Consider the following 27,759-nt stretch of genomic DNA (forward strand, 5'->3'; position numbering starts at 1 on the left):
CACAGGACTGTGAGGTATTACAGATGTGAGATAGCAGTAGTGGGTGCCTCTATGCTGGCTGTGCTGTGGCTGATGTTACAGATGTATACACAGGACTGTGAGGTATTACAGATGTGAGAAAGCAGTAGTGGGTGTCTCTATGCTGGCTGTACTGTGGCTGATGTTACAGATGTATACACAGTACTGTGAGGTATTACGGATGTGAGATAGCAGTAGTGAGTGTCTCTATGCTGGTTGTGCTGTGGCTGATGTTACAGATGTATACACAGGAGTGTGAGGTATTACAGATGTGAGATAGCAGTAGTGGGTGTCTCTATGCTGGCTGAGCTGTGGGTGATGTTACAGATGTATGCACAGGACTGTGACGTATTACAGATGTGAGTTAGCAGTAGTGGGTGTCTGCTGGCTGAGCTGTGGCTGATGTTACAGATGTATACACAGGACTGTGACGTATTACAGATGTGAGATAGCAGTAGTGGGCGTCTCTATGCTGGCTGAGCTGTGGCTGATGTTACAGATGTATACACTGGACTGTGAGGTATTACAGATGTGAGATAGCAGTAGTGGGTGTCTCTATGCTGGCTGTGCTGTGGCTGATGTTACAGATGTATTCACAGGACTGTGAGGTATTACAGATGTGAGAGAGCAGTAGTGGGTGGCTCTATGCTGGCTGTGCTGTGGCTGATGTTACAGATGTATACACAGGACTGTGAGGTATTACAGATGTGAGATAGCAGTAGTGGGTGTCTCTATGCTGGCTGTGCTGTGGCTGATGTTACAGATGTATACACATGACTGTGAGGTATTACAGATGTGAGATAGCAGTAGTGGGTGTCTCTATGCTGGCAGTGCTGTGGCTGATGTTACAGATGTATACACAGGACTGTGAGGTATTACAGATGTGAGATAGCAGTAGTGGGTATCTCTATGCTGGCTGTGCTGTGGCTGATGTTACAGATGTATACACAGGACTGTGAGGTATTACAGATGTGAGATAGGAGTAGTGGGTGTCTATGCTGGCTGTGCTGTGGCTGATGTTACAGATGTATACACAGGACTGGGAGGTATTACAGACGTGAGATAGCAGTAGTGGGCGTCTCTATGCTGGCTGAGCTGTGGCTGTTGTTACAGATGTATACACAGGACTGTGAGCTATTACAGATGTGAGATAGCAGTAGTGGGCGTCTCTATGCTGGCTGAGCTCTGGCTGATGTTACAGATGTATACACAGGACTGTGAGCTATTACAGATGTGAGATAGCAGTAGTGGGCGTCTCTATGCTAGCTGAGCTGTGGCTGATGTTACAGATGTATACACAGGACTGTGAGCTATTACAGATGTGAGATAGCAGTAGTGGGAGTCTCAATGCTGGCTGAGCTCTGGCTGATGTTACAGATGTATACACAGGACTGTGAGGTATTACAGATGTGAGATAGCAGTAGTGGGTGTCTCTATGCTGGCTGAGCTGTGGCTGATGTTACAGATGTATACACAGGACTGTGAGGTATTACAGATGTGAGAAAGCAGTAGTGGGCGTCTCTATGCTGGCTGAGCTGTGGCTGATGTTACTGATGTATACACAGGACTGTGAGGTATTACAGATATGAGATAGCAGTAGTGGGTGTCTCTATGCTGGCTGAGCTGTGACTGATGTTACAGATGTATACACAGGACTGTGAGGTATTACAGATGTGAGATAGCAGTAGAGGGTGTCTATGCTGGCTGAGCTGTGGCTGATGTTACAGATGTATACCCAGGACTGTGAGGTATTACAGATGTGAGAAAGCAGTAGTGGGCGTCTCTATGCTGGCTGAGCTGTGGCTGATGTTACTGATGTATACACAGGACTGTGAGGTATTACAGATATGAGATAGCAGTAGTGGGTGTCTCTATGCTGGCTGAGCTGTGACTGATGTTACAGATGTATACACAGGACTGTGAGGTATTACAGATGTGAGATAGCAGTAGTGAGCGTCTCTATACTGGCTGAGCTGTGTCTTATGTTACAGATGTATACACAGGACTGAGGTATTACAGATGTGAGATAGCAGTAGTGGGTGTCTCTATGCTGGCTGTACTGTGGCTGATTTTACAGATGTATACACAGGACTGTGAGGTATTACAGATGTGAGAAGTCAGTAGTGGGTGTCTCTATGCTGGCTGAGCTGTGGCTGATGTTACAGGTGCATACACAGGACTGTGAGGTATTACAGATGTGAGATAGCAGTAGTGGGTGCCTCTATGCTGGCTGAGCTGTGGCTGATGTTACAGATGTATTCACAGGACTGTGAGGTATTACAGATGTGAGATAGCAGTAGTGGGTGCCTCTATGCTGGCTGAGCTGTGGCTGATGTTACAGATGTATACACAGGACTGTGAGGTATTACAGATGTGAGATAGCAGTAGTGGGTGCCTCTATGCTGGCTGAGCTGTGGCTGATGTTACAGATGTATACACAGGACTGTGAGGTATTACAGATGTGAGATAGCAGTAGTGGTGTCTCTATGCTGGATGTGCTGTGGCTGATGTTACTGATGTATACACAGGACTGTGAGATATTACAGATGTGAGATAGCAGTAGTGGGTGTCTCTATGCTTGCTGAGCTGTTGCTGATGTTACAGATGTATACACAGGACTGTGAGGTATTACAGATGTGAGATAGTAGTGGGCGTCTCTATGCTGGCTGAGCTGTGGCTGATGTTACAGATGTATACACAGGACTGTGAGGTATTACAGATGTGAGATAGTAGTAGTGGGTGTCTCTATGCTGGCTGAGCTGTGGCTGATGTTACAGATGTATACACAGGAGTGTGAGGTATTACAGATGTGAGATAGCAGTAGTGGGTGTCTCTTTGCTGGCTGAGCTGTGGCTGATGTTACAGATGTATACACAGGACTGTGAGGTATTACAGTTGTGAGATAGCAGTAGTGGGTGTCTGTATGCTGGCTGAGCTGTGGCTGATGTTACAGATGTATACACAGGACTGTGAGGTATTACAGATGTGAGATAGCAGTAGTGGGTGTCTCTATGCTGGCTGTGCTGTGGCTGATGTTACAGATGTATACACAGGACTGTGAGGTATTACAGATGTGAGATAGCAGTAGTGGGTTTCTCTATGCTGGCTGAGCTGTGACTGATGTATACACAGGACTGTGAGGTATTACAGATATGAGATAGCAGTAGTGGGTGTCTCTATGCTGGCTGTGATGTGGCTGATGTTACAGATGTATACACAGGACTGTGAGGTATTACCGATGTGAGATAGCAGTAGTGGTTGTCTCTATGCTGGCTGTGCTGTGGCTGATATTACAGATGTATACACAGGACTGTGAGGTATTACAGATGTGAGATAGCAGTAGTGGGCATTTCTATGCTGGCTGAGCTCTGGCTGATGTTACAGATGTATACACATGACTGTGAGGTATTACATATGTGAGAAAGCAGTAGTGGGTGTCTCTATGCTGGCTGAGCTGTGACTGATGTTACAGATGTATACACAGGACTGTGAGGTTTTACAGATGTGAGATAGCTGTAGAGGGTGTCTCTATGCTGTCTGAACTGTGGCTGATGTTACAGATGTATACACTGGAGTGTGAGGTATTACAGATGTGAGATAGCAGTAGTGGGTGTCTCTATGCTGGCTGAGCTGTGGCTGATGTTACAGATGTATACACAGGACTGAGGTATTACAGATGTGAGATAGTGGTAGTGGTTGTCTCTATGCTGGCTGTGCTGTGGCTGATGTTAGAGATGTATACACAGGACTGTGAGGTATTACAGATGAGAGATAGCAGTAGTGGGTGTCTCTATGCTGGCTGAGCTGTGACTGATGTTACAGATGTATACACAGGACTGTGAGGTATCACAGATGTGAGATAGTGGTAGTGGGCGTCTCTATGCTGGATGTGCTGTGGCTGATGTTACAGATGTATACACAGGACTGTGAGGTATTACAGATGTGAGATAGCAGTAGTGGGTGTCTCTATGCTGTCTGGGCTGTGGCTGATGTTACAGATGTATACACAGGACTGTGAGGTATTACAGATGTGAGATAGCAGTAGAGGGTGTCTCTATGCTGGCTGAGCTGTGGCTGATGTTACAGATGTATACACAGGACTGTGAGATATTACAGATAGGAGAATGCAGTAGTGGTGTCTCTATGCTGGCTGAGCTGTGGCTGATGTTACAGATGTATACACAGGACTGTGAGGTATTACAGATGTGAGATAGCAGTAATGGGTGTCTCTATGCTGGCTGTGCTGTGGCTGATGTTACTTATGTATACACAGGACTGTGAGGTATTACAGATGTGAGATAGCAGTAGTGAGTGTCTCTATGCTGGCTGAGCTGTGGCTGATGTTACAGATGTATACACAGGACTGTGAGGTATTACAGATGTGAGATAGCAGTAGTGGGTGTCTCTATGCTGGCTGTGCTGTGGCTGATGTTACAGATGTATACATAGGACTGTGAGGTATTACAGATGTGATATAGCAGTAGTGGGTGTCTCTATGCTGGCTGAGCTGTGGCTGATGTTACAGATGTATACACAGGACTGTGAGGTATTACAGATGTGAGATAGCAGTAGTGGGTGTATCTATGCTGGCTGAACTGTGGCTGATGTTACAGATATATACACAGGACTGTGAGGTATTACAGATGTGAGATAGCAGTAGTGGGTGTCTCTATGCTGGCTGTGCTGTGGCTGATGTTACAGATGTATACATAGGCCTGTGAGGTATTACAGATGTGAGTTAGCAGTAGTGGGTGTCTCTATGCTGGCTGAACTGTGGCTGATGTTACAGATATATACACAGGACTGTGAGGTATTACAGATGTGAGATAGCAGTAGTGGGTGTCTCTATGCTGGCTGTGCTGTGGCTGATGTTACAGATGTATACATAGGACTGTGAGGTATTACAGATGTGAGTTAGCAGTAGTGGGTGTCTCTATGCTGGCTGAGCTGTGACTGATGTTACAGATGTATACACAGGACTGTGAGGTATTACAGATGTGAGATAGTAGTAGTGGTGTCTCTATGCTGGCTGTGCTGTGGCTGATGTTACAGATGTATACACAGGACTGTGAGGTATTACAGATGTGAGATAGCAGTAGTGGGTGTCTCTATGCTGGCTGAGCTGTGGCTGATGTTACAGATGTATACACAGGACTGTGAGGTATTACAGATGTGAGATAGTGGTAGTGGGCGTCTATGCTGGCTGTGATGTGGCTGATGTTACAGATGTATACACAGGACTGTGAGGTATTACAGATGTGAGATAGCAGTAGTGGGCGTCTCTATGCTGGCTGTGCTGTGGCTGATGTTACAGATGTATACACAGGACTGTGAGGTATTACAGATGTGAGATAGCAGTAGTGGGCGTCTCTATGCTGGCTGTGCTGTGGCTGATGTTACAGATGTATACACAGGACTGTGAGGTATTACAGATGTGAGAAAGCAGTAGTGGGTGTCTCTATGCTGGCTGTGCTGTGGCTGATGTTACAGATGTATACACAGGACTGTGAGGTATTACAGATGTGAGATAGCAGTAGAGGGTGTCTCTATGCTGGATGAGCTGTGGCTGATGTTACTGATGTATACACAGGACTGTGAGGTATTACAGATGTGAGATAGTGGTAGTGGGCATCGCTATGCTGGTTGTGCGGTTGCAAACATTAGCATATTTTCACAGCAGACCTGTGTGCGATTACGCAGCGGCGATGCAATAGCAATGCGTGCTGAATACGGCCCAATGTGTTTTGTATAAAAGTGTTATTTTATGGTCCGTTACCGAAACCCGCTTCTACTTTTCACTCTTTTGCAAACAATGAAGTAGAAGTGAGGAATAATAATAACACTATAGAGGACGCCGTACACAGAGAACGTTCTACATACAAATTAAAGCAAAATTTTAATTCCTTGACTTTTGAAAAAAAATTGAGCACTTGTTTTACTTTATTTTCAGACTTGTCTTCTACCAGTGGCTCAAAAGTAATAGTCCTCACAGTGACTGCCTGGAGTAACGCGCAGTCTTACCTGGAGGTGGTGCAGAGCAATGTGGAGCTGCTCCGTGGGATTGTCCCGGCCGTGGCCTATCACTGTCCAGAGAGCGTACTTCTCGTGGCCTCTCAGCCTGGTAGGGGCAGAACGTGATGTGGATTATTCCATGTGGAACTGGCGCACGCATAGGAGGCGCTTGGAATTGATTTCAGCTTGATCGCTCCCCCCACAGGCATAGGAGACTGTTGTGGCTGCTTCTTAGTAGCTGCGAGCAGTCTCCCAGTGCAGCCCAGCACACAGCAGCGAGTGCTGGGCTGCTGCGATGTAAGAGGGGGGGGTGGAGCGGTGCCGGACCCAGGGCCCCACCAGCATGCCCAGGTAATTTATACCCGCCCCCCCCCCCATCGGTGCCCATGTATATATGTGTGTATGTATGTGTGTGTGTGTGTATATATATATATATATATATATATATATATATATACACACATATATTTTGAAATGAAACAAACAAGATGTGCTTTACCTGCAGACTTTCAGATTTAATTTGAGGGTTATTACATCCAAATCAGGTGAACGGTGTAGGAATTACAACGGCTTCTATATGTGCCTCCCCAGGGGTGTATCTAGAGATCCAAGCGCCCCTGGCAGTGCCCCCAGTAGTAATCCCCCCTATGCAACATTGCCCCCAGTAGTACTCCCCCCTATACAGTGCCCCCAATGCTGCATTGCCCCCAGTAGTAGTCCCCCCTATACAGTGCCCCCAGTAATAGTCCCCCTATACAGTGCCCCAGTAGTAGTACCCCCCATACAGTGCCCCCAGTAGTAGTCTCACCTTATACAGTGCCCCCAGTGGTAGTCCCCCCTATTCAGTGTCCCCAGTAGTGGCCAGACCCCCCTAAATTGCTCCCAGTAGCGGCCACCCCTATACAGTGCCCCCAGTAGCGGCCACCCCCTATTTCAGTGCCCCCCCCTGCTGTGCCAGGCTTCCACACACACAAAGAAAAAATACAACTTACCTGATCCCCGCTCCTGATGCGACCGAGTCACTCCTGCCCCGCTCTTCTCCTACATGGGAGAGACGTCATGACGTATGACGTCTCTCCCATTACATGCTGCGGGGGGAGCCAGAAGACTGAGCTCATGAGTGAGCTCCAGTCGGCTCCCTCCGTGGACGGTACAGCAGCAAATGAGAGTCTGTCTGACATTGGCTGGCTGCTGTTACAAACACACAGCCACCGCTGACGGCTGTGTGTTTGTAAACTGTGTAGGGCAGACTGCTCTCTATGCGGTCTGCCCTACACTTGTGGGGCCGGGGGACTAGTCCACCCATTGGCTGCTGGTGGGACTGCCGGATGGCGCCCCCTGTTTGGTCGGCGCCCCTGGCGAGTGCCATCCTGGCCAATGGGTAGATACGCCCCTGTGCCTCCCACATTTTAAGGGGCCAAAAATAATGGGACAAACTAAACAATCCTAAATCTAACTTTCACTTTTTAATACTTTGTTGCAAATCCTTTGCAGGCAATTACAGCCTGAAGTCTGGAACGCATAGACATCACCAGACGCTGGGTTTCATCTCTGGTGATGCTCTGCCAGGCCTCTACTGCAAATGTCTTCAGTTCCTGCTTGTTCTTGGGGCATTTTCCCTTCAGTTTTGTCTTCATCAAGTGAAATGCATGCTCAATCGGATTCAGGTCAGGGGATTGTCTTGGCCATTGCATAACATTCCACTTTTTAGCCTTAAAAAACTCTTTGGTTGCTTTTGCAGTATGCTTCGGGTCATTGTCCATCTGCACTGTGAAGCGCCGTCCAATGAGTTCTGAAGCATTTGACTGAATATGAGCATATAATATTGCCCGAAACACTTCAGAATTCATGCTGCTGCTTTTGTCAGCAGTCACATCATCAATAAATACAAGGGAACCAGTTCCATTGGCAGCCATACATGCCCACGCCATGATACTACCACCACCATGCTTCACTGATGAGGTGGTATGTTTTACATCATGAGCAGTTCCTTTCCTTCTCCATACTCTTCTCTTCCCATCACTCTGGTACAAGTTGATCTTTGTCTCATCTGTCAATAGGATGTTGTTCCAGAACTGTAATGGCTTTTTTAGATGTTGTTTGGCAAACTGTAATCTGGTCTTCCTGTTTTTGTGGCTCACCAATGGTTTGCATCTTGTGGTGAACCCTCTATATTCACTCTTGTGAAGTTTTCTCTTGATTGTTGACTTTGACACATATACACCTACCTCCTGGAGAGTGTTCTTGATTTGGCCAACTGTTGTGAAGGGGTTTTTCTTCACCAGGGAAATAATTCTTCTGTCATCCACCACAGTTGTTTTCCGTGGTCTTCCGGGTCTTTTGGTGTTGCTGAGCTCTACGGTGCATTATTTCTTTTTAAGAATGTTCCAAACAGTTGATTTGGCCACACCTAATGTTTTTGCTATCTCTCTGATGGGTTTGTTTTGATTTCTCAGCCTAATGATGGCTTGCTTCACTGATAGTGACAGCTCTTTGGATCTCATATTGAGAGTTGACAGCAACTGATTCCAAATGCAAATGTCAGACCTAGAATCAACTCCAGACCTTTTACCTGATTAATTGATAATGAAATAACGAGGGAATAGCCCACACCTGTCCATGACATAGCTTTTGAGTTGATAGTCCCATTACTTTTGGCCCCTTAAAAAGTGGGAGGCACATATAGAAACTGTTGTAATTCCTACACCGTTCACCTGATTTGGATGTAATTACCCTCAAATGAAATCTGAAAGTCTGCAGGTAAAGCACATCTTGTTTGTTTCATTTCAAAACCATTGTGGTGGTGAACAGAGGCCAAAATCTGAAAATTCTGTCAATGTCCCAATATTTATGCACCTGACTGTATATATATATATATATATATATCTCAAAACACAATACCTTTATCTTGCGCTGAAGAATAAGCAACACCTCAAATTGGGACCCCTTAGTAGGCCCCAAAAAATAACATACAATCAATAAGATCTGAGGGCGCTAGGAAGGTGCAGATATATTATTATAGACCCAGTTTCTTAAGTGTATGATTAGTCAATTATTTCCTTGTTGTGGTGAAAACGTCTTTAATTGATTCTGGTTCCTGGAACCAATGAGGGTGGAGTCTTGTGTTAGTTCCAGGAATACTCCATCAATGGATTAAATGAAACTTCCTGGAACTCGACCCTCTCACCAAAAAAATCACCCGAAAAATGGCCGAAAGGCCTCTTGTTAGTTAAATACCAACTTGTTTATTTTTGATAAAAAGTTTTTCAAAAACTTTAATTGCAGTGGAGATAATGAGCTACGTGGCGTGGAAGCTGAGCGGCTTGCCTCACAGACAGGTTGTGGGGATTGGATGTAACTTGTGCTCCGCTCGGTTCCAGCACATCATTCACACTGTGACCAATTCCCAGGAGGAGGCGCAGTCGGCCTGGATCGTTGGCGAGCAAGGTGAAAATAAAGGTGAGGATATTGCTGCGCAAATTGATCATTAATGCCTCCCCGTAACTATGCGCCAAAGTGTCACACGTAACCCTTTGAGTTCTGCCGCTGTAGGATGTAGCGCGCATTCTGTCCCACTCTCTAAGGGTGCCCCCGCTGCAGATACCGCACAGGCTGACGTTTGCCTGCAGGTTACATGTCAGTCGCTGTAGATATTTGATGCACATGTGACCCCCATACATAGACCACACCCCTAACATACAAATATGTGGTACCCCTATAAATGTTACAATTTACAGAGTAAGAAAAGTTTTGGATTTGTAGTGATTTTGTCAGACGCTATGGAAAAAATCATGGATTAGTCAATTTTGTTTATTCGAAAACCTTTTCCTGATTTCTCCCCCATGTACGTTTGTGAGTTACCTGTAATAAGGTATAAGAGAAAACTGCACCTTTCCCGGAGAGAGAAAAAAGAAACATATTTTTTTTGGTTAGAGAAAATAAAAATGCGTATATATGAGATACAATATATTCCTCTGTGTATAAATAGTTGTGCTGAGGAAAAGGGATAACATGTTATTTGTTCCCAGTGGCTGCCTGGAGCGATACTGATTCCGCAAATAACCACAAATCGCCAGGAAATCTCTACCCAAAGATCTTCCAGGAACAGCTGACGGGCAGGTGAGTGTCCGGGCACGAGGTCGGCGAGGCTCATCTGCTGGTTACCTCCATTCTGTGCTAGTTAGAAATATATATATTATTTTATTGACAATAAAGTGTTCGTCAGTAAAAAAAAACATGATTCAAAAAATAGCTTTTTCCAAATTACTTTTTTTTTAACTCCTTCATATTAATGGACAGAACGCACGGACACAAGAGCGCAACGTGCTCCGGTCACCTGCGCATGCTATAGGGCTGATGTTTGCGGATTTCTAACATGGCCGTTTAATGAATTACTATTATGGGGTATATGTAATATCCTTTAAATTGTAAGCTCTCCCGAGCAGGGCCCTCTGCCTTCAGATACATTTCCTTTCCTCACTTATACAATCATCTGCTCCCCACTGCCAACAACGGCACCAGACCTTGGGGATCGGCCGCCCCGCTGCAGATTTGGGTACTATGGCCGCTGCTGTAGCAATGTTTATACGTAAGCAGGTGTCTGCGAATGATCCCGATGCAGATAAGCGCTGTAGGATTGTGGGGATAGTGCATAACAGCTGTTCGGCTATCTGTAGTGCACAGAAGAGGGAAGTAATGATCAGTGTGTCAGGGGACAGTTACTGCAGGAAAATGTAGGATTATGGGGATAGTGCTGTTCGGATATCTGTAGTGCACAGAGGAGAGAAGTAATGATCAGTGTGTCAGGGGACAGTTACTGCAGGAAAATGCAGGATTAAAGGTGGAATTACAAGACAAGGAAGGTCCAAGGGGCGTAGAAGGGGAGGCGGCTTGGAAGGACAAAAGGTGATGCACGGTACCATCCTCCTCTTTTACATGAAATCTTTCCCTCCGTCCCCTACTAAGACAATAAGTCTGCGCTGTTGGCGGTTGGTGGTTCAGGAAACGCAATTGCAAACTAAATCATAATACAGGTACAATGATAATCATGTGGTGCGAGTATAATATGCCCTCGGGGGGCTGTGTAGTGATTTTGCAAGTTATTTGACTTGTCTGCCTAACGACGGGCAGCGGGCACCTATGCCGGTGTATGCAGCAGTGCTGCGGTGATTGTCACGGGATCGGTATGAAATACCGCCCGACACCGGAAGACCGGCACCAGTGACGATCCCGGCAGCAGCTAAGGTAAGTACTAGCTAACCTATCCCCCCCAAAAGTGCCTAACCCCAACCCCCCTGTAAGTGCCTAAACCTAACCCCCTTCCCCGCAGCCTAAACCTAAGTCTCCCGGGGGGTGCCTAACCCTAACCTCCCCCCGGGGGTACCTAACCCCACCCCTTCCCCTAGCCTAACCCTTCCGGTGGGTGACTAACCCTAAAACATAAGCCTCTCCCCCTTCCCGCGGCTGTCTGCGCCCGGCTTACCTTCGATCGGGATGTCGGGCTCCCGGCGTAGTTAAAATGACAGGCGTCGGAATCTCGACCCCTGTCATTAGACCCTTGCCGGGATTAGACAGTAGGGATGCCAATCGTGAAGGCTCCTCCCATAATGAACGATGGCGGTGCATAAGTCTAGATATGGACTTTACACTGCGTAGTGAGGGAGGTTTGCTGACTTCGCGATCAGTGGGATCGGAAGCTCCCAATCCGTGGGTAGGATTATCCACTCAGTTGACCATATTTGAGTAGTACAGTTTGCAGTTGCTTTGCCGAGGCCACCAACTTTATGGACGTGATCGATACAATTTCCTGCCAGCTATGGCGTGTAGCGTCTTTAATTTATTAGGTATGAAGAGGTAATGATGAAGGGAATCTATAGGTGGCTTACAAATCACATAAACACACTCCATCATACGTAATAAGCGGCTTATATACCTTGTCCATGTCCTGCAATGGTATGTACTATAAGTCACTTCTTGTTCTTGCTGTCTCTGTTTATGTACTTTTTAAGGTGCTGCGGACCCCTTCTGGCGTCATTTAAATAAAGGTTAATAATAATTTACTGCGAATTGCAGGCAGCTGCTAGATTTTGGAGACGGCAAAATTTACTAAGCGGTGGTTTGACAGCAGTTTCTATTCTATTCTAAACCCTGGCGGTTTGGTGGCGGTTTCTATTCTAAACACCGGTGGTTTGGTGGCGGTTTTGAAGTGGTTTTGAATGACAGCCCTGTTCTATTCTATTCTAAAATGTGTTTTGACTGTGGTATGGCGGCAGTTTTGCTATCTGCAGATTTACTAAGGCCAAAACCGCTGCAAAATTGCCGTCAAAACACATTTTAGTACAGAATAGAACAAGCCTGCCATTTAGAAACCGCTGCAAAACTGCCACCAAACCCCCGGGGTTTAGAATAGAGTAGAAACCGCCGTCAAACCACCGCTTAGTAAATTTTGCCCGTAGCCTCTAGAATTAAAGAAAGCAATCATTTACAAGGCAAAGTCAGATTACTTTTACCTTTTATATTATGGACACTTTGATACCAAATAACCGAACTCACAGGATAAATGACAGAACTCTCGTAGCTGCCTGTAATTCGCAGGTTTAATACATTTACCCTTACATGTTAGTTCCATTGTATACCTCCTTTAAAATATAGAAAATTAAGGAAAATATATAAATAAATTATATATATAATTATTTTTTTTACATTTCCAGAGCCATGGAGGTGATGAAAGGTAAAGGTCAGAGGTCATGGTCTATCGGCCTGTCTGTCGCTGACCTCACGGACACCATTGTGCAAAACAAGAAAAAGATTCATTCTGTCTCTTCCTTTGCCAAGGTAACGGTAACGTGTGTCAGGGCCCCTGGATCCTCACCGGCAGACTGATCTCTTGTGTGCTATACATTCCCCCAGCAATATGCAATCCTATCATTATGCAGTATTATTAATGATATAATTTCCTCTCTCCAATCAGAAGTGCTGGATTGAGATTGCCGGTTCTCCTGTGAGCCGAGAGACAGTAATTCCCCCTGTATATCGCCTGCTGCGGGGATTCTGCGCAGAAAGCGTATCCTCACAGGAATCCAGCTCCTCTATTAGGAAATGGTGGGGGAGATTTATGAAGGGGCTATAGGGAGGAAAACGGTAACTCGCACATTAAGTGCTGCAGTTACGGCTTTCCTGCATGAAGTAATGCAGAATGACGGGCGCTATCCCAAGATAGTAACACTGACCACTCCCGACAGCTGCTGTCATTTCCGCACCACACAGCACTGTCCCTAGCGGTCTCTTCCGACAGCCGGGGATTGTGCATACTAACTTTTTATTTATTTTTTTAAACAAAGTCCCGGGTGCCACTGGGAGAAAATGAACGGTGCATGCGCAGAATGGATGAAAGCGCCTGTCACTACAGCCGCAAACATACAGCTAGTACATGCGGCCGGTAGCTGGACACGCTTTACCGCAATCCGGCGGTGAAGCGTGTCCCGTCAGATAACCCCCGGAGCCGGCCATACATCTACACCTGACTTTCTTAGTTTATTGATGCAGAGCAATGTTTGTTTCCTGTTTCCTTTATAGTTACAGAAAGGTGAAATAATGACTTCTGAGCCCCTTATGCGACATTGCAACAAGTCACCTTCCTGCGGCACTGCACGCTCTGGGCCTGATTCAGAGCCGGACGCTCTGACAGAGCGCTCGCTCTGAATCAGGGCCGGCCCTCTGGTTTTTCAGAACGGCCTCCTGGCCGCTCGTATAGCTGTGGGTGACCACCCACAGCTATATCGAGCGGCCATGATGATGGTCAAGACCATCGCGACCATCGGGCTTGCGACGAGACCCTTGTGGTAGGGTCTCGTTACCGCAAGCCCAAGAGTGCTTTCGGCTCTAACAGAGCCGAAAGCACTCCCACTGACATCACTTGTGATGTCAGTGTGGCTGGCCCCAGATGGTAGGCGTTCCCATGGGAACGCCTCCATCTGAGCAGCCACGCCGCCGGCCCGCCCACCTAAGGGGGCGTGCTGTCACTCAACATCAACAGCACGCCCCCTTTGGTACGAGACCCGGAGCGACGGTTTGCCCGTCGCTAACCGGGTCTCACGCATGTGCACGACGGAGCCGACTCCGTTGTGCACATGCGCACTGGGCCACCGTCGACCCGCCTGCGAGCGCTCAGCGCTCGCGAGCGGGTCTGAATCAGGCCCTAAGTCCCAAATTGCAAATAACCCCTTTTGGGCAGTATGGTATTGGGGTAGAGTTTGGAGTTGGGTTTGTATATTACTTATCTGGTGTGGGACCGTTGGCTTCAGGGACTGTACATGAAAACCAAATCCTATGATTTAATTAAAGTATTGAAACTATAAGTTGTGTCAGTGGGGGAGACCTACTGAAGCCCATTGCTCTTAATTGTAGGATCCACTTGGTTAAACAAGATATCTAAAAAAAACTATTTGGTGTCGTCCTACTCGCTGGCCGAATTTAAAAGAAAAAGTGGATGTTGTTTGTCCCTTAAGTTTGTTCCTTTTTCCTTGAATATAACAATACATAAAATATACTTTATTAAATTCATATTAATATCTGCCAAAAAAAAGACACTATAAAATCTGCTATGCAAGAGCTGCATACACACACAACGATCGATTTAGTAAATGAACAATTTTAGTAAACGATTTTCGTTCATTTTTTCAAGGGAAAAATGAACGAAAATTGTTTACTAAAATGGTTCATTTACATAAGGGGCCTATCCATTAGCAGATCTTTCTCTAACGATGAAAGACAAAAGATTATCCCTTGAAAATTCCGGTGGCTGCGGTGACCGATATCTGTTATGTACATGACAGATTTTTGCAAACGACGAACGATATTGCATGACCTCATTCAGGGAGTGGATTTTTTTTATGTTTCTATGAATTTTCATTCAAAATATCGTTCGTCGTTTACCGCTTATAAACTGCCAGATATATCTGTCAGCGATAAGCTATAATTGACCAACATGTTGGAGAGACGAAAGACACAAGTTATCGGCCGCGGGAGTGCGCATCTGTCATCGTTCAGGGCCTATCCATTAGCAGATAAATTGAACGACTGAACGCTATATCGTTCAGTCGTTCAATTTATCTGCTAATGGATAGGCCCCTTAATGTAATGAACGATTTTTTTGAACTACAAACGATTTTTGCATATTCCCTTACTGAAAATCGTTGAGTTGGTCAGTCTGACTGAACTACAAACGTGACCGCGCATGAACGATAATCGTTCATCGTTTTAACTCAGAAAGTGAACGATTTTTCAGCGATTGAATGATATCGATAATCGTTCAAAAAAATCGTTGTGTGTGTATGCACCTTTAAAAAGTAACTGCCTATGAAGTGGCCCGGTGTCGCCTGCCTGAGCTGCGTCTGGCCTTTAAGGTACAGAACTCCCCTGCATCTTTAGCAGTCCTTTTACATTTAGACTTTGGACCCAGAAGATCCATTTGTCAGGATAAACCTTCCGCTCCCACTGCCACATGGTTCCTATGAAATGTTCGCACACACAAAGACGTTATGCATAGAAGCAAAGCTGTGTGAGGCTTTATCCTGCTCCATCTGATTGTGTCTCTCTCTCTTGGACCCTAGGGTTTCTTCAACATACAGGATGAAGTCTTTTTAAGCATGCCGTGTCTACTAGGAAGCAGTGGGGTGTTTGGGAACCCCGAAATCCTACAACTGGACGATTGTGTATCCAACGCGCTCCAGAAAAGTGCATTCTCTATGCACAGTCTGCAGCAGCAGCTGAAACTGTAAAATACCCAGAACAAGGACTCTGTCACTGTGCAGTGACCATGTAGGTCGATGAGCTCTGCAGGGCAGAGCGTCGCTCGGTTCCTCCTTCACCCTTTGACTTCTTCTAGAGAGCGATGGTCGCCTGCACAAGGCGGAATCGGCCATTTTGTGTGGCTGAGGCAGTGCTCATGAGAATGCAGTCTTATGACTTCACTGGAAAGCGGGGACATCGCTGAGGCCAGGGCCGCAACTAGGGGGGGGGCTAGAGGTGCATGTGCACCGGGTGACGGATTGCAGGGGGTGAAAAAAGCTGACTCGAGGTGGCTTGGGGGCTGCAGATTCAGAAAACGGCCATCCAAAAATGGCCGCCTCCAAAGAGGAGACAAATGCTAGAAGTCCTTACTGGCCCTATAGTGTCTGTCTCCTCCTTGGCGCTTGCCAATTTTGGATGGCCGTTTTCAGCAGATTCCATGCGGACTAGCCGTTTGCATGGACTCTGCTGAAAACGGCCATCCAAAAATGGCTGCCTCCTAGGAGGAGACAGATGCTAGAGGTCCTACTGGACCTCTAATGTCTGTTAGGCCAGCGCAATGCACACAGCGCTCATGGGAGAAGACACTGAAAGCTGCATCTTCTCCCATGAAATCCCCTGGCAACGAGCATAAACCCCCCTGGCAACGAGCATGAAACCCCCTGGCAACGAGCATGAAACCCCCTGGCAACGAGCATGAAACCCCCTGGCAACGAGCATGTAACCCCTGACAACGAGCAGGTAATTTTAAAGTAATTAGAAGCCTTACTGTGGGGTAGAAAAATGGTGTCGGGAAAATATGTAAGTAACACTTTGGTAATAGGCATTAGTGTGTGGCATAATATGTAATGGGCTTTATGGTGTGTGGAATAATGTAAGTCACTATATCAGGGACGTCTGAGTAGTGCACTGCATTATGGAGGAGCAAGGACAAACTCCAGGTACAGGAAGGGAGGGGGGCGCAAAATTGCTGCCTTGCACCGGGTGACAGATATCCTAGTTTCGGCCCTGCTGAGGCACTGGTAGTCCCTGACTTATTAAGGCTGCATTCTAGAGAAACGTTGGCGCAGCCCACAAAATGGCCGCTTCCACTGTGTACAGGACGCTGGTACTCTGCAATGGCTTTTCTACATATACACTAAAATATTATATTGTGGTTTCACAAGGAGACGAAAGTAAGACTTATTTTTATAAACCATGTACATTTACTGTTTTATCCAAACATAATACAGAGCGGGTGAGAAGGAGGTATCCTTTGAGTTCTCACAGAATGGAGTTATACATGAATGAAGAACATCACCTATAGAAATACTCCCAGAATATTATCTCCTTCCCCTATAGGGGTATATTACTAAAGTGAGAGTTTTTAGAAGTGTTGATGTTGCCCATAGCAACCAATCAGATTCTACCTATTATCTTCTATAAGATGCTAGAGAAATGTTAAGTAGAATCTGATTGGTTGCTGTGGACAACATTTCTAGTTTTAAAAAAAACTATACCCCTCAGTGTCCTAAATACTCACATCGCATCCAGCTCTCTTTGGTCCGAATTCAATTCAGTGTGATGATGAATAGCCACAGGAGGGCGCTCTCTCACAGCTATTCAATACAACGCACTGTTTGCCTGGTCGGGAATTGGTCAGAGAATGCCGAGTCTCGCGAGTTAACTTGGGTGTTAAGGCGCAGTAACCAGCATTCTCTTGACTAAAGTTCCGGGCGCACGGCTGTTAGCGCCGTGCTAAGGCGGCAAACAGCTGTGCGCCCGGCACTTTTGTCGGCTTTCTCCTCGCATCCCCAAGGAGGTGCAAGAAGAAATCCTTTAGTCGCCCAAATAGCGCAGTGAATTGAATAGCTTCGGGAGCTCCCTGCCGCGGCTATTCATCATCGCACTGAATTGAATACGGCCCTTGTCTCTCCGCACTGATACACAGCACAGTTTATATCTAATTCAGTGAATGAAAACTCCTTAATTCTGCTAGTTGGGGTGGGAGCAGGTGTTCCTGAGGGAATTACAGTAAATGAGTAGTGAAATGCAAGTTATCTATTCTACAAGTGACTGATTTTACCTCTCAAATCATGGAAAATCTCTCAAAATACAGAATCACGGCTGCGAACTTGGGATTTACAAATTGTCACAGTTTATTAATGAATAATAGGGACGTATGTGCTGATAGCAATACATTAGGTGAAATTAATTCTATCATTTGTGTTAAATGCATCATTGAAGAAAAATTTAGCTTAAGTGTAGGGGGCCATACTTTACTGACCCTATAGTACTACAACCAGAATATAAATAATCTTGTGTTACACACATACATACTGACAGTTACCATCATGCCCAACAATGATAGAATCAGTTATTACCGGATTGCTATTGGGCGTTGCTGTCAGGCCGCGCGCTGTAATATAGAGCTACCCGCCCAATGTCGCCTATGATATTGTATAATATAGGACCAGCAGTAAAGTAACAGACACATTACAGGAGCCAGTAAAAGGGAAATATAATGGGAAACTGTGAGCAGATTAATACTGAGATTTCATGAGCCCAGTGACGTTGAGAGGCCCCGAACACCAGCAGAGTCTGTACCTAGAGCAGTACAAGGTATAAAGTAATACATTGCTGCAATTTGATGTATTTATCATCCCGCTGTGCAGCGCTACAGAACGCTTGTGGCGCCTTACAAATAAATAATAATAAATGAATTGCCTGGAGTGTGTTAGAGGAAAAGATAATTTTCCTGCGTTATTTGTCAGTTACAGAGATGCCCCAAACATACGTCTGTGTGTTTAGATGTAACTGTTTGGATATTGCCTTATTGCCTGTGCATAGAGCTGCGTTATATGTAGGAGTATGATGGAGCATTGTTACTGCACTATTACAACATTAACAACTCCAAATATTACATGTCTATTCTATTGATCCTTTTTTACTCTACTTTCTACTATTTAATGCAGCAAGAATGTAATTTTCTACATTATTTTATAATCTTTCAGCCTTGTGACGTTATAATAATACATAATCTCTGGTCGCTGAATAAAATGGTTTGGCGTCCTTGTAATCGCAGTTTGGGCCTTTGATTAGAACAATGATGTATATAATGTACTGTACGGTGATTATTAGTATTTGTACAAGAGAAATCAACCACTTAATTCTACTTGTTACAACAGCACAATGGAGCTCCTGGTTACATAGAAAATGGCCGGGGTTCTGGTAAGGCATTGTGGAATAAAGAAGAGTGTCTACCGCCATCCCTGTCTGTGTCTTATTTATCACAAGTATGGGCCTCAGTCATGGCCGCAGGCGATCCCGCTGGTTCTGGTTCCTCAGTCATGGCCGCACGCAATGCCGCTGGTTGTGGGGCCTCAGTCATGGCTGCACGCGATGCCGGTGGTGGTTGGGCCTCAGTCATGGCTGCACGCAATGCTGATGGTGGTTGGGCCTCGGTCATGGCTGCACGTGATGCCGCTGGTGGTGGGGCCTCACTCATGGCTGCACGTAATGCCGCTGGTGGTGGGGCCTCAGTCATTTCCGCACGCGATGCCGATGGTTGTGGGGCCTCAGTCATGGCCGCACGCGATGCCGATGGTTGTGGTTCCTCAGTCATGGCCGCACGCGATGCCGATGGTTGTGGGGCCTCAGTCATTTCCGCACGCGATGCCGATGGTTGTGGGGCCTCAGTTATGGCCGCACGCGATGCCGCTGGTTGTGGGGCCTCGGTCATGGCCGCACGCGATGCCGATGGTTGTGGGGCCTCAGTTATGGCCGCACGTGATGCCGCTGGTTGTGGGGCGTCAGTCATGGCTGCTGGCGATGCTTGTGGGGCCTCAGTCATGGCCGCACGCGACGCTGATGGTTGAGGGGCCTCAGTCATGGCTGCTGGCGATGGTTGAGGGGCCTCAGTCATGGCTGCTGGCGATGGTTGTGGGGCCTCAGTCATGGCCGCACGCGACGCTGATGGTTGTGGGGCCTCAGTCATGGCCGCACGCGATGCCGATGGTTGTGGGGCCTCAGTTATGGCCGCAAACGATGCCGATGGTTGTGGGGCCTCAGTCATGGCTGCTGGTGATGGTTGTGGGGCCTCAGTCATGGCTGCTGGCGATGGTTGTGGGGCCTCAGTCATGGCTGCACGCGATGCTGATGGTTGTGGGGCCTCAGTCATGGCCGCACGCGATGCTGATGGTTGTGGGGCCTCAGTCATGGCCGCACGCGATGCTGATGGTTGTGGGGCCTCAGTCATGGCCGCACGCGATGCTGATGGTTGTGGGGCCTCAGTCATGGCCGCACGCGATGCCGATGGTTGTGGGGCCTCAGTCATGGCCGCACACGATGCTGATGGTTGTGGGGCCTCAGTTATGGCCGCACGCGATGCTGATGGTTGTGGGGCCTCAGTCATGGCTGCTGGCGATGGTTGTGGGGCCTCAGTCATGGCTGCTGGCGATGGTTGTGGGGCCTCAGTCATGGCTGCTGGCAATGGTTGTGGGGCCTCAGTCATGGCCGCACGCGATGCTGAGTGTTGTGGTGCCTCAGTCATGGCCGTACGCGATGCTGAAGATTGTGGGGCCTCAGTCATGGCTGCTGGCGATGGTTGTGGGGCCTCAGTCATGGCTGTACGCGATGCTGATGGTTGTGGGGCCTCAATTATGGCCGCACGCGATGCTGATGGTTGTGGGGCCTCAGTCATGGCTGCTGGCGATGGTCGTGGGGCCTCAGTCATGGCTGCTGGCGATGGTTGTGGGGCCTCAGTCATGGCCGCGCACGATGCTGAGTGTTGTGGGGCCTCAGTCATGGCCGTACACGATGCTGATGGTGGTGGGGCCTCAGTTATGGCCGCACGCGATGCTGATGGTTGTGGGGCCTCAGTCATGGCTGCTGGCGATGGTTGTGGGGCCTCAGTCATGGCCGCACGCGATGCTGAAGATTGTGGGGCCTCAGTCATGGCCGCACGCGATGATGATGGTTGTGGGGCCTCAGTCATGGCCGTACGCGATGCTGATGGTTGTGTAATGGAGCTATTTATTTTCAATTGGGCATAAGCAGATGGTCCCTATAAACTTGTACAGCGCATGTGTTACCCAGAGCACTCGCACAAAGGTGATGCTGCCATCAATACACATGGCATCCGAAATGTTGTGGGAAAGTGATGGGGGGGGGTGACTGGGAGGTGGATAAAATAGTCCATTTAGTGGGCGTGTTATGGGAGCGTCGAGGGCGTGCCAGAGTGGTTGCATACATAGCCGCAGACCATAGGCCAGGTGCATAGTTGGCAGCCAAGTCGGTGCAATGGGGGGTTTGGCGCGGCATAGGAGGGGATGTGATGTGGCACTGGGGGCAGAGTTAGGGGATAGACCGCGTCATCGTGGCCCCATTACACAATGCTAACATTACCGGCAAGGGAAGCAGGAGGTGGGGCCACGATGACATGATTCACCATGGCCCTGCCCCACGATCGCCCAAAAGAATACGGCTGTGGAGGGGGTGTGGGCAGTAGGCAGGCGGCCAGGAGACTTTCCCACTTTTCCAGGCGGCCGGGAGTGCTGTCCTCTCTTCGGGAACCTTCCTGCTGTTTTGGGAGAGTAGGCAAGTATGTGGCAGGTACAAGCTTCGATGGTTCGGCCGATGGCGTCTAAGCATGCAGCAATCGGTATTACAGGATGTACAGACACTGACAGTGGGCGCCTCAGTCTTTGTACATTCAGTAACATGGATGTACACAAGGGAAGACGTTTGTTGCCCCATTTACATAAACTCGCAGTAGGGCGACCGCAAATAGACGCTGCTGCTTGCGTTTCTGTGTCTCTTCTACCTCTCGATCAGGCCCTATTGTGTATTGGAATGGCCCCGGGGTATAGGAAGGGATAGTGCAGCCTGGCCCTGATTCAGAGCCGGACGCTCTGACAGAGCGCTCGCTCTGAATTAGGGCCGGCCCTCTGGTTTTTTAGAGCGGCCCCCTGGGTGACCACCCACAGCTATAGCGAGCGGCCAAAATGTTGGTCGCGATGGTCAAGACCATCGCGACCATCGGGCTTGCGAAGAGACCCTGTGGTAGGGTCTCGCTGCCGCAAGCCCTGGAGTGCTTTTGGCTCTATCAGAGCCAAAAGCACACCCACTGACATCACTTGTGATGTCAGTGGGGCCGGCCCCAGACGGTAGGCGTTCCCATGGGAACGCCTCCATCTGGGCAGCAACGCCCCCGGCACGCCCACCAAAGGGGGCGTGCTGTCACTCAACATCGACAGCACGCCCTCTTTGTAGCGAGACCCATAGCGACGGCTTGCCCGTCGCTGTGCGGGTCTCGCGCATGCGCACAACGGAGCCTGCTCTCTCGTGCGCATGCGCACTTGGCCAACATCGACCCGCTTGCGAGCGCTCAGCATCAGGCCCTCTGTTGTGCCATTGTCTGGCCTGATACAGCTACAGATATCTGCAGATCATTGTGTTACGTTCATGTGTGGTCATCGCAGAGAGTAATAGGAATCTTATTGCATTTCCTTGTAGTTGGCTCAGTAACAGTACAACGTCCTCTTTCCAAGCTTATTTACCCCAATAACCGTGACTCGTATCCCGTGTTCCTTCTTATCGCCCATAGTGATACTCACAGCTGCAGCCGTTCCCCTCGTTCCCTGCTGTGTCACATATTAAAGGGAAACCGATCCTATTATGGAAAGGGTCTGTGCTATTTGTTATATGGGGACGTTAAGTAGATCGTGTTCTCTTATTTTATTCCTTTACATTATTGTTTCGCACAAAACGTATGTGAAATATGTACGGCAGGTGTATGAAGACGGTGTAGACCTAGTGGGGGAAGAAAATGCTGAGTCAGTGGGCCGGAGTCAGACGCAGCTGCGTCTTATGCTAAGGCCACGGACTGTTTTCTTCATACGGGGACAGCCACTTGCTACGTCTTGCGACAGTGCGTATCCCTCTCTGAACGTCTTCAGATGTGCCACCAGTCGTACCATTTAAACTTGCACCAGTCCTTTGGCAGGTGCAGTGTCACTGCCTGACCATCATGGCCTCCTGTACGTCATTTGGACGAAGCCTCTGTGGACACGCCTGCGTCTGCTTCACCACCCCGTTGAATGAGGGACAGTTGGGAGGTATGCATGATATACTGGCCATCAGGTTATGGGGCTCTACTGTATACCACATGATGGGGTGCTGCATGATATATTGGCCATCAGGTTATGGGGCTCTGTACTGTATAGCAGATGATGGGGTGCTGCATGTTATACTGGCCATAAGGTTATGGGGCTCTGTACTGTATAGCAGATGATGGGGTGCTGCATGTTATACTGGCCATCAGGTGATGGGGCTCTGTATTGTATACCAGTAATCAGATGATGGGGCGCTGTATATTATACTGGCCATCAGGTGATGGGGCTCTGTACTGTATACCAGTTGATGGGGCACTGCATGATATATTGGCCATCAGGTTATGGGGCTCTGTACTGTATACCAGATGATGGGGTGCTGCATATTATACTGGCCATCAGGTTATGGGGCTCTGTACTGTATACAAGATGATGGGGTGCTGCATGATATACTGGCCATCAGGTTATGGGGCTCTGTACTGTATACCAGATGATGGGGCGCTGCATGATATACTGGCCATCAGGTTATAGGGCTCTGTACTGTATACCAGATGATGGGGCGCTGCATGTTATAATGGCCATCAGGTGATGGGGCTCTGTACTGTATACCAGATGATTGGGCGCTGCATGTTATACTGGCCATCAGGTGATGGGGCTCTGTACTGTATACCAGATGATTGGGCGCTGCATGTTATACTGGCCATCAGGTGATGGGGCTCTGTACTGTATACCAGATGATGGGGCGCTGCATGTTATACTGGTCAACAGGTGGTGGGGCTCTGTACTATATACCAGTAATCAGCTGATGGGGCGCTGCATGATATACTGGTCACCAGGTTATGGGGCTCTGTACTGTATACCAGCTGATGGGGCGCTGCATGTTATACCGGTCATCAGGTTATGGGGCTCTGTACTGTATACCAGCTGATGGGGCGCTGCATGTTATACCGGTCATCAGGTTATGGGGCTCTGTACTGTATACCAGCTGATGGGGCACTGCATGTTATATTGGCCATCAGGTTATGGGGCTCTGTACTGTATACCAGCTGATGGGGCGCTGCATATTATACTGGCCATCAGGTGATGGGGCTCTGTACTGTATACCAGCTGATGGGGCGCTGCATGTTATACTGGCCATCAGGTGATGGGCCTCTGTACTGTATACCAGATGATGGGGCGCTGCATGTTATACTGGTCAACAGGTGGTGGGGCTCTGTACTATATACCAGTAATCAGCTGATGGGGCGCTGCATGATATACTGGTCACCAGGTTATGGGGCTCTGTACTGTATACCAGATGATGGGGTGCTGCATGTTATACTGGTGACCAGGTGATGGGGCTCTGTACTGTATACCAGCTGATGGGGCGCTGCATGTTATACCGGTCATCAGGTTATGGGGCTCTGTACTGTATACCAGCTGATGGGGCACTGCATGTTATACTGGCCATCAGGTGGTGGGGCTCTGTACTATATACCAGTAATCAGCTGATGGGGCGCTGCATGATATACTGGTCACCAGGTTATGGGGCTCTGTACTGTATACCAGCTGATGGGGCGCTGCATGTTATACTGGCCATCAGGTGATGGGGCTCTGTACTGTATACCAGCTGATGGGGTGCTGCATGTTATACTGGCCATCAGGTGATGGGGCTCTGTACTGTATACCAGCTGATGGGGCGCTGCATGTTATACTGGCCATCAGGTGATGGGGCTCTGTACTGTATACCAGATGATGGGGTGCTGCATGTTATACTGGCCATCAGGTGATGGGGCTCTGTATTGTATACCAGTAATCAGATGATGGGGCGCTGTATATTATACTGGCCATCAGGTGATGGGGCTCTGTACTGTATACCAGTTGATGGGGCACTGCATGATATATTGGCCATCAGGTTATGGGGCTCTGTACTGTATACCAGATGATGGGGTGCTGCATATTATACTGGCCATCAGGTTATGGGGCTCTGTACTGTATACAAGATGATGGGGTGCTGCATGATATACTGGCCATCAGGTTATGGGGCTCTGTACTGTATACCAGATGATGGGGCGCTGCATGATATACTGGCCATCAGGTTATAGGGCTCTGTACTGTATACCAGATGATGGGGCGCTGCATGTTATAATGGCCATCAGGTGATGGGGCTCTGTACTGTATACCAGATGATTGGGCGCTGCATGTTATACTGGCCATCAGGTGATGGGGCTCTGTACTGTATACCAGATGATTGGGCGCTGCATGTTATACTGGCCATCAGGTGATGGGGCTCTGTACTGTATACCAGATGATGGGGCGCTGCATGTTATACTGGTCAACAGGTGGTGGGGCTCTGTACTATATACCAGTAATCAGCTGATGGGGCGCTGCATGATATACTGGTCACCAGGTTATGGGGCTCTGTACTGTATACCAGCTGATGGGGCGCTGCATGTTATACCGGTCATCAGGTTATGGGGCTCTGTACTGTATACCAGCTGATGGGGCGCTGCATGTTATACCGGTCATCAGGTTATGGGGCTCTGTACTGTATACCAGCTGATGGGGCACTGCATGTTATATTGGCCATCAGGTTATGGGGCTCTGTACTGTATACCAGCTGATGGGGCGCTGCATATTATACTGGCCATCAGGTGATGGGGCTCTGTACTGTATACCAGCTGATGGGGCGCTGCATGTTATACTGGCCATCAGGTGATGGGCCTCTGTACTGTATACCAGATGATGGGGCGCTGCATGTTATACTGGTCAACAGGTGGTGGGGCTCTGTACTATATACCAGTAATCAGCTGATGGGGCGCTGCATGATATACTGGTCACCAGGTTATGGGGCTCTGTACTGTATACCAGATGATGGGGCACTGCATGTTATATTGGCCATCAGGTTATGGGGCTCTGTACTGTATACCAGCTGATGGGGCGCTGCATATTATACTGGCCATCAGGTGATGGGGCTCTGTACTGTATACCAGCTGATGGGGCGCTGCATGTTATACTGGCCATCAGGTGATGGGCCTCTGTACTGTATACCAGATGATGGGGCGCTGCATGTTATACTGGTCAACAGGTGGTGGGGCTCTGTACTATATACCAGTAATCAGCTGATGGGGCGCTGCATGATATACTGGTCACCAGGTTATGGGGCTCTGTACTGTATACCAGATGATGGGGTGCTGCATGTTATACTGGTGACCAGGTGATGGGGCTCTGTACTGTATACCAGCTGATGGGGCGCTGCATGTTATACCGGTCATCAGGTTATGGGGCTCTGTACTGTATACCAGCTGATGGGGCACTGCATGTTATACTGGCCATCAGGTGGTGGGGCTCTGTACTATATACCAGTAATCAGCTGATGGGGCGCTGCATGATATACTGGTCACCAGGTTATGGGGCTCTGTACTGTATACCAGCTGATGGGGCGCTGCATGTTATACTGGCCATCAGGTGATGGGGCTCTGTACTGTATACCAGCTGATGGGGTGCTGCATGTTATACTGGCCATCAGGTGATGGGGCTCTGTACTGTATACCAGCTGATGGGGCGCTGCATGTTATACTGGCCATCAGGTGATGGGGCTCTGTACTGTATACCAGATGATGGGGTGCTGCATGTTATACTGGCCATCAGGTGATGGGGCTCTGTATTGTATACCAGTAATCAGATGATGGGGCGCTGTATATTATACTGGCCATCAGGTGATGGGGCTCTGTACTGTATACCAGTTGATGGGGCACTGCATGATATATTGGCCATCAGGTTATGGGGCTCTGTACTGTATACCAGATGATGGGGTGCTGCATATTATACTGGCCATCAGGTTTTGGGGCTCTGTACTGTATACAAGATGATGGGGTGCTGCATGATATACTGGCCATCAGGTTATGGGGCTCTGTACTGTATACCAGATGATGGGGCGCTGCATGATATACTGGCCATCAGGTTATAGGGCTCTGTACTGTATACCAGATGATGGGGCGCTGCATGTTATAATGGCCATCAGGTGATGGGGCTCTGTACTGTATACCAGATGATTGGGCGCTGCATGTTATACTGGCCATCAGGTGATGGGGCTCTGTACTGTATACCAGATGATTGGGCGCTGCATGTTATACTGGCCATCAGGTGATGGGGCTCTGTACTGTATACCAGATGATGGGGCGCTGCATGTTATACTGGTCAACAGGTGGTGGGGCTCTGTACTATATACCAGTAATCAGCTGATGGGGCGCTGCATGATATACTGGTCACCAGGTTATGGGGCTCTGTACTGTATACCAGCTGATGGGGCGCTGCATGTTATACCGGTCATCAGGTTATGGGGCTCTGTACTGTATACCAGCTGATGGGGCGCTGCATGTTATACCGGTCATCAGGTTATGGGGCTCTGTACTGTATACCAGCTGATGGGGCACTGCATGTTATATTGGCCATCAGGTTATGGGGCTCTGTACTGTATACCAGCTGATGGGGCGCTGCATATTATACTGGCCATCAGGTGATGGGGCTCTGTACTGTATACCAGCTGATGGGGCGCTGCATGTTATACTGGCCATCAGGTGATGGGCCTCTGTACTGTATACCAGATGATGGGGCGCTGCATGTTATACTGGTCAACAGGTGGTGGGGCTCTGTACTATATACCAGTAATCAGCTGATGGGGCGCTGCATGATATACTGGTCACCAGGTTATGGGGCTCTGTACTGTATACCAGATGATGGGGTGCTGCATGTTATACTGGTGACCAGGTGATGGGGCTCTGTACTGTATACCAGCTGATGGGGCGCTGCATGTTATACCGGTCATCAGGTTATGGGGCTCTGTACTGTATACCAGCTGATGGGGCAC

General features: G+C 48.3%; 1 protein-coding gene across 2 annotated transcripts in view; it reads left to right on the forward strand.

The window, feature by feature from the left end:
* The window catches only part of UEVLD (UEV and lactate/malate dehyrogenase domains), a 42,641-nt gene extending 23,585 nt beyond the window's left edge, over window positions 1-19,056 (forward strand). For both annotated transcript variants that reach the window (XM_088451785.1, XM_088451786.1), the window contains 5 exons: window positions 5,969-6,139; window positions 9,316-9,489; window positions 10,059-10,149; window positions 12,741-12,864; window positions 15,642-19,056. In XM_088451785.1, the coding sequence (XP_088307911.1) occupies window positions 5,969-6,139; window positions 9,316-9,489; window positions 10,059-10,149; window positions 12,741-12,864; window positions 15,642-15,809 (728 nt within the window). In that variant the 3' untranslated portion in view covers window positions 15,810-19,056. The remainder of the gene's footprint in view (window positions 1-5,968; window positions 6,140-9,315; window positions 9,490-10,058; window positions 10,150-12,740; window positions 12,865-15,641) is intronic.
* Window positions 19,057-27,759: the final 8,703 nt, after the last annotated feature.

This window comes from Taudactylus pleione, unplaced genomic scaffold, assembly GCF_031769625.1.
Source record: "Taudactylus pleione unplaced genomic scaffold, aTauple2 ptg000027l, whole genome shotgun sequence".
NCBI lineage: Eukaryota > Metazoa > Chordata > Amphibia > Anura > Myobatrachidae > Taudactylus > Taudactylus pleione.